At 38.9% G+C, this 12,056-nt stretch overlaps 1 protein-coding gene across 1 annotated transcript in view; it reads left to right on the top strand.

Annotated features, from left to right (window-relative positions):
* Window positions 1-12,056, top strand: part of LOC306758125 (receptor-type tyrosine-protein phosphatase mu) — a gene marked incomplete at its 5' end in the record, with an annotated part of 173,186 nt that overhangs the window by 96,789 nt on the left and 64,341 nt on the right. Inside the window, one exon of the mRNA XM_079243337.1 lies at window positions 9,891-10,164. Coding sequence (XP_079099463.1) covers window positions 9,891-10,164 — 274 coding nt within the window. The remainder of the gene's footprint in view (window positions 1-9,890; window positions 10,165-12,056) is intronic.

Raw genomic sequence — 12,056 nt, 5'->3', positions numbered from 1 at the left:
GATCATATATGTTTCATGAATGTGAAGAAAATCCATTTAAAAAATTCCTCCGTGGAGTTCACTGCATGGCACAACTACACCTCAAAACTAATTGAGATATCCTTTGATCATAGCAAAGTCTTTCCTCATCTAAACTTCAGAGGTCCACAGGTCCACATCTCTTTTCCCACCCTCTCACGTCTCTTAAATCTCACAAGACGTAAAGGCCAGCGTGCTGTCTTCACATGTGCCATCTCAAAACACGAATTGCCAAAGAAAGGGGGGTGTCGGAGGGCAGCAAACATGAGAGATTATGATGCAGGTCCAAGAAGAGATACTGGCAGCTCTTTTGAAGGTGTTTTCAACCCACACCTCAAGTGACACATGATCCCTTTGAAAATTTTATAAGAGAAGTGGAGATAGTCAAGGATATGCTGTCTGGCCAGTGATGATAAATGTACCCATCTGAATTCCCCAAGCTCAAAAAAATAACAACAACATCTCTAATTAATCTGATCTTTTGATTTGGAAAGTTGAAGAATTGGAGGTCATTGAAGCTAGAAACTTTAAAACACAGCCTGCCTTTTGTTATTCGCAGACTTGGATTTAATATCACATTGAGACTTAATTTTGCTCCTACGGCTCATGTTGCAGCAGTCACCATCACTTCAGCAGAGTGGTGGGCAGTTCATTTTGAAATTGAACACTTTATGAAATCAGTTTTAAAGCCCCTATAAAATGAGCATGTGACGAGAGAGAACACCGATCCACATCACCGCAGAGCAGAGCAGCACATCTCATAATGCAATCTTGTGTGGTGATTGAGTTTAGGAGGCAGTAGAGCTCCAGACATTTGAGTGTCTAACATCAGATGTTTAACTGTAACTCAGGAAGGGAAGCTGGAAGATCACGCGATACCACTGGCCCAACAAAAGAAACCAAGTCATTACAGATGGCAAACGTCTGTTTGATTTCAGCATCCTGACGTTTCACTGAAAGTAAATTTAGATTGTAAAAAGATCTGGGTGGTCATTTTCCCTGCTGAAGGAAGACGGCAATTTTGCGTTTGTGTAATTGCTAATTGGTATAACATTTCCAACTTGGAATATGCTTCTAATCTCTGGGGATGACACGCGTAGCCAGGGACAATTTTTACCAGAGGGGACACTGTTTCTTTAAGAGGATTAGTGAACTGTCTGTCAGTCATGTCGAGTTAAACTAATGTTTGCCGCGGCCCTCATCGGGGCCAAAATCCGCCTCCTCACTCCGTAACATCAAAATAGATGTTTACATGCTTCGGCAGAAATAAATGATTTGAAATGCTTTCCTTATCACGCGCACCACTAAATCAGCCCTTCTCTCTCGTTCTGCCATAACCTTTGCCTTGAGTAAGCTCACACACGTGCATTAACAGGAGGAAAAAAAAGAAAACCTTAGAAACACTCCAGTTGCATATTAAAGGAGGTGACATTTCTACCCTATAGCATCAGATTATCTTTACCTAACCGTGGCTTTAAATCTGTTAACTGATTTTCTACCATCCTAAAATAAGCACCAGCATTCTTTGAACACGGCGTTGCGAAAGCTAATAGCTGTGCCGAAACGTATGACAACTCAGTGCTTTTTACAATTTAATGGCAAATGTAATCTGTGATGCCCTCTAATGTGTTTGCTTTACTGCTCTTTGGACACTAGGGAAAGATATAGAGCAAAAAGACAGAGGCAGCGAGGAAGGATGCTGGGTCAGGAGAAGTGTGTTACTTACAACCGCTCTTAAATCACACATATAGGCATATAGAACTGACCGATTAGCATTGGAGAGAGGCAGACAGTGATTGAAATGCTCCCCATACCTCTTCTCTCATCTGCTCAAACAACCCACAGTTCTCCCCTATCAGCCCACATGAAAAATAAATCTGAGTTTCAGGTCACAATCCAGTCAATTTCAAGTCAATCCGCCATAATTGGTTGGCGTCACATGGCGGTAGAGCTGAAATCTATCGAGCAGTGAGGCTGGAGGAGGCCTAATTGGTGTCAGTTCAGGTTGCAACACTTCTGCAGGAATACAAGTCTGCCCTGCTGGCCCCTTTGGCAGACCTCTCTGAGCAGCTTATACGATCCTCCTGGCACAGTTTCTCATTTCACCTTTCTTTCTCACATTGTCTCTATATCGCCTGCTCTGATAGGATTTTAGAAATGTAGGAATTAAACACAATTAGACTTATTTTTCAGGGACTTGCTTCAGTCAGTAAGTAGAGGATGTATAGATAGCAGAGCTGCTTTTAGGCTTGTTTTTATGCATTTGCCTTGTATTTGTGGCACTATTTTAAAGGGAAATAAATTTTCTAATACTTAAATTTCAAAACATCACTGATGATATTTTATAAGATTATAAAAAGCATGTAACTTGAACTAATACTTGTACTAGTACTTAAAGTTGTCCCCTATGATTTCACATGGACCACATCTTGATATAAAGTAGAAATGAATCTAAGTGTAGCTGCTGCTTTTTCAGTAAATGAGCTGAATACTGATTCCATAGTGAAAATAAATGCCAGTGTCTTTCTTGCCTTTCCCCAGATTATCAGATCAAATTAAACAGCAGCGACAGCAAAACATTATCGTTTTTAGTATGCGAGCCATTGTTGTTCATCTGTTTTGTCATTGCTAATTTATGTCACATTAAATCAAGAAAATCACTAAATGACTTTGCTCTGTCAAAATGACTCATAATGTAAATTGTGAGCTCAGCATGAGGTGACAAGGTGTCAGCTGCTCAAAGGCATTTCAGCAAGTTAGAAGTAATTAAGGGGGCAAAAAAAGAAGGTTAATTTGCTTTTTATATCACACTTATCAAACCTATGGGCCAGTTTAGCATTTTATCAGCATTAGTGGGGAAATAACATCTCAAACATCAGTGATTTTGCATCTTTAAAATATTCTAAGAAAGCGTCTATCTGTTACAAAGATGAACAAGACATTAAATGTAAGTTATAGTGAACTAAATTTTAGTTTCTTAGTGCAGCAAATATCATGTGGAAGAAAAGCAGTGGTTTGGATTTCCACATAACAAGAGTTCTTACCCTTGGAGCCTCATAGCCGTGGGCACTTGGTATCTTGCCTGAGGAAAGGAAACCAGCTGCAGTCATACAGGATCTGTCATTAAGTTATAGCACAGCCACATCATCATATCATAAGGAGCCACTTGAGGTTGGGCAGCTTGTCTTTTTATTTCATGATTTGCACATTTATTTCGAATATAAAATACTGATAAAGTTGATGTAAGTGTATGAAAACTAAGCTGGTGTTAATATGCATGTCTGTACGAAAGCAGACATGATATATTTATTTTTGAATAAAAATTCTGTTTTATTTTTTTATCCATCATTTCTGGTGAATTATAATGACAACAGATCTAACATTTACCAGTGTAACACCCCCTGTACAATTGACACCAGATCTTTTGTGCTTTTTTTTTTTCTTCGTGGTGTCCATGCAGCCTAATCAGTTATTTCTCTGCTGCACTGGAGATACTTAAGTGGCTCCTGTGCACCGTCTCCACCTGCCCTTTGACCTCTGCTCTCAATAGAGGACAGTAATTAAGGCCTGATTTCTCCTGCACACTCTCAGCAGGATTAAACATTTTTTCACCTCCCCACCCAGCGCTAAATAGAAGAGCTCTAAGGAATTGGGACACACCCTCCAAGAGCAAAGGAAGGTTTTCTAATGACACCGCAAGCACCTTATGATAAACTGTGGGGTTAAAGAGCATATGCTGTACACACAAGGGGATACTTAATCATCCGCTACCAACCGCAGGGAACAATTGATCATCTCCAGGCCTGTTTGTATTATGACTGCAGCCACCAGAGAGCAGATGTAGGGGGTTGTTCAGAGTCCCTCAAGCTCCCTGCAGCCAGCCCAGTTGTGAGTAAATACCTAGATATTCAGCAATTATCAAAGTAATTCTTTGCCTAATGGACTCATAAAATGTAAACTATTTGAACCAATTAAACCAGATGTAACATTTGCACGGATGTCCATAAGACCAGATGTGACCTTTGTGTGCTTCTGCCTTTAAAGGCTGATGTGACCTAAATGTGTTTTTATATGGTTTTCTAAAAAATAATGCTAAAAAAATATTCTTCATATCTGAGAGATGAAAGTTTTAAGATAAAAATTATTTTTCCAGTTTCCCAGGAAACCTTTAAAATGCAGGTTTTGCTTCAAAACAATGCTTTGGTTTTAGTCTTTTTTTCAACGTTGATGTTAGCGGTTCAGCAAAACACACAACTCACAAAGAGAAAGACGCACATACAGTATGCTGTTTTTCTCTCGTCTTGGTTTACGAATTTCTTTGATTTTTCTAATTGTTTACAACCTCTAATTTCATGTAGAGGTCTTGATTCATTAGAGAAATATAAACACAGATTTTTTTTTGTCAAGTTAAAGTTTGTATTACTTTGGGCTTCATTCACACACGTCACCACAGTGTATGTACGGAAAGGACCAGGTATAAATGGGTACAATGAGTGCACCATGTTTGCAATGTAATCACATCTGCCTCACCAGGAGAAGAGTTTCTCATGGACGTGCAATCAGGTGTAAATGCAGTCCATGCAGCATCAGGAGTTTTTTACGGGAAAAAAGTCATATTTATTTCAACGTCTTCCTGACCACTGAACACTAACGTCCAAACGCTACAAATGCATTGCATTTAATTTTTCCCTTTCCCAAAATCCTAACCCCTAATCCCAGAGGAAATCACCTAGACGTATCCTCTCACTTCAGACAGATCAGTTTGATTTACCTTCATATCTTAATCTGATAATAATGTCATTATTAGTACACTAATCAAGTTCTGCCATGAGTGGCTTTTAAGTCGAAACAATGACAGGAGATGTCTTTTGCTCTTGTGAAGTTTAATAGGATGATGGAAGTGGTCTCACCATGTCTGATAGACTTCTTCCTTAAAAGGCTCAGTCAGGAATTATATTAATTTATGTTTAATCAATAATATTTCCATTATGTCATTCCTCTAATAAAGTTACCAAATAACATCAATTATACAGGTATAATATATTCTACATTTAAATGCATTCATTTTTCATATTCTGCCTTGAATTAAAAAAAAAAAAAAGAAAACAACAATACCTTAATCATTATAATAGCATGGAATAACTTTGTGCTAAGTGTGATAGAGTGCTGTAACGGTATTTTATGTAGGACATATTACTCTCACTTGGTGTGTGTTAAAATTTTAAAGTGCTTTAAATGTTATTGTTGCAGCCAAGCTGGCCAGGTATGTGTGTAAGTGCATGTGAATAATTATATTTTTCTTCACATTAAATAATTTCTTTGGCTCAAAAAACTCCGCACAGGCAGGCGGTCAGACGTGATTGGTCTTTCCAAGGCATTGGCTTGCATGATACTAGAAAAAAAACAAAGTAATTATCAGGGTACTCAATTAATAGCAGACTTTTAAAATATAATACAAGTATGAGTACTACTAATAGCATTGTGATAGGAATTTCTCAGAATCAAACCAATTTATTCCTGCATATATTTGTTGAGTTACAGCCAAACTGGTGTGTGCTGCTCCACAGTTCCCGGTCAATGCTTCGATGCAGACATAACAGAAGTAGACAGAAGAACAAGAAGCTTGTGGCATTAGAGAGTTTTAAACAGCAACATTGTAAAATCCCAACCCTTTAAACCAGCTGAAAAGAGGTGTTGAAGCAGAGTCGGGTAAACTGAAGTCAATAAATCAACATCCTCATCGTGCTGATAGTCTGAGACGAGGAGACTTGTGAGATTAATCAGGCCATAACCAAAGCACAGCTGTACTGTAAAGGTAAATGTTATGAATGAAAGGTTCCAAATTCAGATTTTGTCTTGTTTGTTTTCATCTGTGATGTTGCTGCTCTAATATGAAACCCAATGGTCGCATAAGGTTGTTTACTTCACACTTATAAAAGGGCATAAAGGCACTGTATGGGTGTTGCTTCCCAGAAGCGTATAAGTCCTAATTGGTTTGGATTGTATCTTTGTATCTACTTTAGTTGTGAATTATAAAAACAAACTGAATTGAATTGAACTAAATCTAATTTGGCCCTGCGATGGACTGGCGAGCTGTCCAGGGTGTACCCTGCCTGTCGCCCAAAGCCGGCTGGGATAGGCTCCAGCTTCCCCGCGACCCTGAATTGGAATAAGCGGTTCGGAAAATGAATGAATGAATGAATGAATCTAATTTGGGTCCAGATACAAGTCAGCCATTATACATCTGTATCCTTGAGCTCTGCCTTTCATTTATTTCCTTCTTTATTTTCAGAAATCTTCAGGCAATTTTCTTCAACTTACTATACTTACATTTCTATTTTTAGGCCCGAGCACCTTGGCGGTGCGAAGGCCTATTGTAATTGCAGTGTTTATTATTATTTTTATTCGGACACTTCGCGTGCTTTTTTGGAGGCCTGAACGTGCTCGAAAACTCACCAAATTTTGCGTACCCCCCCAAGGGAATACGAAAAATTTGATATTTTGAGGTGCTCCAGAATGTTTGGGCGAAACTGAACGAGAGCGCCACCTATTTTAGGTGCCCCGCCACTGCATGTCGTTAATCTTTATGAAAATTCATACACATGATCTACATGACAGGACGAACAAAAAATCCTCTTAATGTCATGGTGAAATGTCGACAGGAAGGCGGCCATTTTAGGTCAAAGTCAATATTTTGGCGTTTTAGCACCTCGCATTTTAACGAACTCGTCCTAGAGCTTTTATCCCACTGAGCCACAAATTGCTCAGGATATTCAGGAGACATGTGTGATTAAATGTTGTGTTATTTCTTCTAATAGGAGACTTAGTTTACGAGGGGCGGGGCTTCAAAGTTTGATGTCTCGCCATGAAAAATTAAACGGCTATAACTCCCACATAAAGCAACATTTCTGCACCAAATTTGCTAGATATGATGGCAGTCCCCTCCTACAGAGTTCTATATGCCAATATTTTGATTATGAAATAGCCACGCCCCCTGGAGGTCAAAAGTGTTGTTTTTTGCTCACACACCCATAACTCTGGCTTGGTGGACACCACATGGCCCAAATTCACACAGGCATCGCAAAACATGTTGGTGAAGAGATCTGGTAAAGGACGTTGCTCTACGCTGCACGGTGTGCCCGTGACGCCATGGGGAAGTTCCATGCGGCGGCGTGACATCATAAATCACTATAAAATTGTCTATTTTGATCTGATCACCCTAAAACTTATAGGGATTAATAAGGGATCAGTCCTGAACAGATTAATGTGACCATTGCTGGTCTAGACCTAAGCCCCGCCCACTTACAACAGGAAGTGGTTTTTTCCACATTTGAGGGTCATGCTTCTAAGCAAATGGTCCAAAACACTTGAGACTCCTCCAAAACATGTCAAACCCTTTCATGATGCCACAATAAAAACCTCAAGTCGCTACGCTAAACGGGACATGGCGAATGGCGGTCCAACGCCATGAAACAGGAAGTACCTGTGACCAAGCCATGGAACCTTGGACCGCCACCAAACTTGCCATGACTGATGACAGTAAGGCCCTGAACTAAGCCCCATTGAAACATTATGGAATAAATGGAGCATGTCTCCATAGTGCCCCCTACAAAATTTCAATCAATCAGCCCCGCCCACTACATGGACCAACATGGATAAAATTCATCACAGTTGGAGAACCTTCCAGTACCTTCAAAAAAGTCTCTTGGACATATGGGCTAAATTCAACAGGAAGTCGGCCATTTTGAAAAAGGTGCCATTTTTGGGGTAATTTCTTTGCCATGCATTTTAAACAACTCCTCCTAGGGATATTGTCCAACTGACACCCAACTTGCACAGGATGCTCAGGAGGCATGTGTGATTTAAAGTTGTGTTATTTCTTCTAATAGAAGATTTAGTTTAGGAGGGGCGGGCCTTCAAAGTTTTATGTCTCATTAACAAAGACTTATTGCTAAAACTCCCACATAAAACAACATATCAGCACAGGAATCGACACATTTGATGCCAGTCCCATGATGAACAAAATCTGCAATGCAATAATGGGACTATGAATTAGCCCCACCCCTTGGCAACAACAAGTGTCTGATATCGTGAACCAGGAAGTACCTGTAACAAAGCCATGAAACCTTTTATCTTCACCATACTTGCCATGACTCATGACAGTTATGTCCTTAATAGAGTAAAATTACAATATAGTGGAGAAGATAGTAAATGGCTCCATAGCGCCCCCTACAATATTTCAATCAATCAGCCCCGCCCACTACATTGTCTGACATGGATCAAATTCAGCACACTTGTAGACCCTCCCAGTACCTTCAAAAAAGTCTCTTGGACATATGGGCTAAATCCAACAGGAAGTCGGCCATTTTGAAAAGGGTGCCATTTTTGGGGTCATTTCTGTCATTTTCTTTGCCATGCATTTTGAGGAACTTCTCGTAAGAATTTTGTCCAACTTTAACCCAAATGAGTCAGGATGCTCAAGAGACATGTGTGATTAAAAGTTGTGCTATTTCTTTTAATAGGGGATATCATTTAGGAGAGGCGGGGCAGCAAAGCAGATGTGATGCAATGAAAAGTAAAACTGACATAACTCCCACAAAAAACAACCAACCTGCACCAAATTTGCTACAGATGATGCCAGGCATATCCTTCACATTTGTGCATGTCAATAATTAGATTATTAGTTAGCCCCGCCCCTTGGTGACAGGAAGTGACCCTTCATAAGGCCTTAATGGCCTGAAGTGCAGTCTGGCTGTACTTTAGATTGAGAGAGGCATGGGAAGGATGTTGGCAGGGGAGGCGGTGGCATTATGCCGAGCGGCGCCATGGTGCGAGGGCCTATATCACCGCTTGCGGTTTTAATTTTCTTTTGCAATTCTGAATCCTTTTTTCTTTTTTCCCACCAGAAAGTGAAAAGAACTTTAATACATGTTTCTATAACATACATTATGATGCTTGCATCTGGATGTGTTGAATAAAAACAGTAAAAGGGCTTGCAATTTCAAAAACAGAGTTGCTTTGAGATAAAAAATAAAAAAATAAAAAAATCTTTATCTTTGAATAAAAGAAAACGTTTCAACAATTTGCAGGTTATTAATTTTTCAAAACATATCATTCACTCACCTTAAAAAGAAAATCCTGAATAATCAAAGGCTATAGAATGACATTTTTTAGGTGTATTTATTCAGCAATATGGACTCAATTGCTATGTAGTTCTAATAACTTGTTTCTTTGGCTCTTTTGGAGATTGAACACAAGTTCTCAATCATGGACGATTATTCTCTCTGTGGCAGCTGTAAACAGACTCTTTGTCACTCAGCAACTCAATAGATTTAGCAGGTGGATGTGAGATGCATGCTAACACCAACGTCTATGAGACAGTCAGTCTCCCCCTCCAGCTAAGTGGCCGGCTGAGACAATGTCATCTCTGTCAGAGGCACACAGGGCTGCAGCTTTGATCCAGCTAAATACAAGGCTTGGGTTGAGAGGAAATGGAAAGAACCGTTTAACCTTTTTTAGTCAATAAATGATGAAAAATCAAATGGCGTCAGACTCTGTTTTATGCACTGCTAATATATCCAGCACTGCATTTTTGAGTATGTCTTGTCAACTTGGATCACAATGCTTTTTTTATTTGGCTTATTGTCTTTAAATAAAAAAAAAAAATTGTTCTCATATTATCTTCATAAAGTATTATTTCCAAAAGATTACTTCACTACTTTATTCTGAACGTTGGCAATTTGCATCATGTTTGTGCTGTTCGTTATGAGACAGTTTCTCCACTTTCAGAAACCTGCCTTTGCAGGATGCCAGTAATGGTCTACGTGTGCCCATTACAACCAGTTAGTTCTGTTTATGCTCTGTGTTTGCAGTGCGTACCAGGTGGTGGTGGAGGAGGAACGTCCACGCAGAGCCAGAGGGACGGCAGAAATCTTGCGCTGCTACCCGGTTCCCATCCACTTCCAGAACGCCACGCTCCTAAATTCACAATACTACTTCACTGCTCAGTTCCCAGCCGCCGGCATCCATTCGCCCCAACCCTTCACTGTGGGCGACAACAAGACTTACAACGGTTACTGGAACGCCCCTCTGCTGCCACAGAAAAGCTACAGCATCTATTACCAGGCTGTCAGCACAGCCAACGGGGTGGGTGACTGTCAAATTTTTATCTCATTGTATGTTTTTAATTCCTGCCAGTTGGACTTGTGCTTGAGCTGCTTCCTGGCTCCCTGTCAGGCAGAATAGCTGCTTTATAATTTGTGGTAAGAACGAAATAAATTCAGCACATTTGCTGTATTAGTGTACTATTAGGTGTCTGTGCTAAAATATCTTCAGTTCAAGCACATTTTATTGCATTTGTTTGATTTTATTCATTTATTATGTTCTAAGATGAACATTTTTAATTTAAAATGTATGGATTTGTCCAATATGTTGTTATTTTAATAGTTTAACAACACAAAAATAAAAAACTATACATATTATACTTAACGATGAGTATAGATGTTGTATATACTCTTCTCATAGTACTTTTGCTTAATCAAAATTTAAAACCACAATGAAATAACGAATAGACACAAGAAGAGGGTAAACGTAAATCACATCCAAAGCTTGTTTTTTCTGCCTTCCTTCTGAAATGACTTCTAAATGAATTATTGTGGATCTCCACCCCCACAAGAAGAAACACAATAGAATGTTTTTCTCTTTTAAACAAACTCTTACCATGAAGAGTGAGAATTAGCTTTAAATCACAGCAGCCCTGGAAGGTTTTTTTTTTCGGGAAGAACCATTAAATAAACCATCAGGACAAATTTTAGCACCACATAGTCTTGTGTGGATGCTCATGCACATTAGGTGAAGTAAGCCAGACATTGGTCCAGTGAATGAAATGTCTCCATTTGTCAAATTGAATATTCAACATTTCTAGATTCAAGAGAGAATAATTCACAAAATTTATCATTGAAAATACAAACATTTCAGAATGAAGTAAGTCTGAAGAACAGACTCGGCATTGTGTAAATGAAAAACAAACAGTACTTTTGTTATTCATTTCTACCGAATCAGAGTCACAGGAAGAGACGTTAGCAGTGTTGCAATGTAGTTAATAAAACCTTGACATGGAAAAGGTAGGACACAGACAAACTTCATAATTTTTATGATGTTGTTCTTTTCTTTGTTTCTAACTCTTCGGGCCTTAACCGCACAATGATGACTGACATATTTGTAATCAGCAGAGTCTCCGCTCTCATGTGACAGCAGAAGCTAAATTGGACGTGCTCATATAATTGATCATTGTATGAGCTGTGTTCTGTTTTGGTAGCAATGCTGGAGGTCTTTTTCCCCATTATGTTGGTGTCCTGCTAGAGGATTGGTTCTGCTGAGTGTGTGCAAAGATTGTCTGTATTGCGCACGTCTTGATCTTACTGGAGTACAGGGGGCTGTTATGAGAAACCCTCAGTAATGATTATATTTTAGTGGAAGTTCAGTTGTCCTGTAAACAAATACATTTAAATATTTCATTGTCCTTGTTAGACTACAGTAGGTTTTAGATCTGTAGTTTTACGGCTTTGAGCACCACTGTTTTGCTACAAATAGTGCCATTTCAGCCCACTGTGAAGTCTGTGAGAAACTTTATCACTTCAAACATAAACAAATGCTTCTAACAGCTGGACATGACAACTAATCATGAAAAAGCAGATCTAAGAATATGAAAATGCAAATAACAAAACCTTTGGCAAAACGATACAGATAACATTTAGATTATCAATATAAGGTTTTCATTAAAAATGTTCAATTGTATTTAAAGCCTGAGCAAAATGTACCAAACCTGCTGTTGCAGAAATTCAATTAAAACATGAATTTGGAAAACATATCTAGTTTATATGGCTTTAAATAGCGTTTAGAATTGGAATATTGAAATGTTTTATACGCATATTCAAAGAGCAATTTACATCCATCTTAATCAGGATTAACAAAATAAACTAAATTTACTGTTGCATGAAACAAGTAATCTAACAGCAGACAATAGTAGTTTATATAGT

Source organism: Telmatherina bonti (genome assembly GCF_933228915.1).
Source record: "Telmatherina bonti genome assembly, chromosome: 7".
Lineage (NCBI taxonomy): Eukaryota > Metazoa > Chordata > Actinopteri > Atheriniformes > Telmatherinidae > Telmatherina > Telmatherina bonti.
Note: the sequence above shows the minus strand (reverse complement) of the source record. Positions and strands in the feature narration are given on the sequence as shown.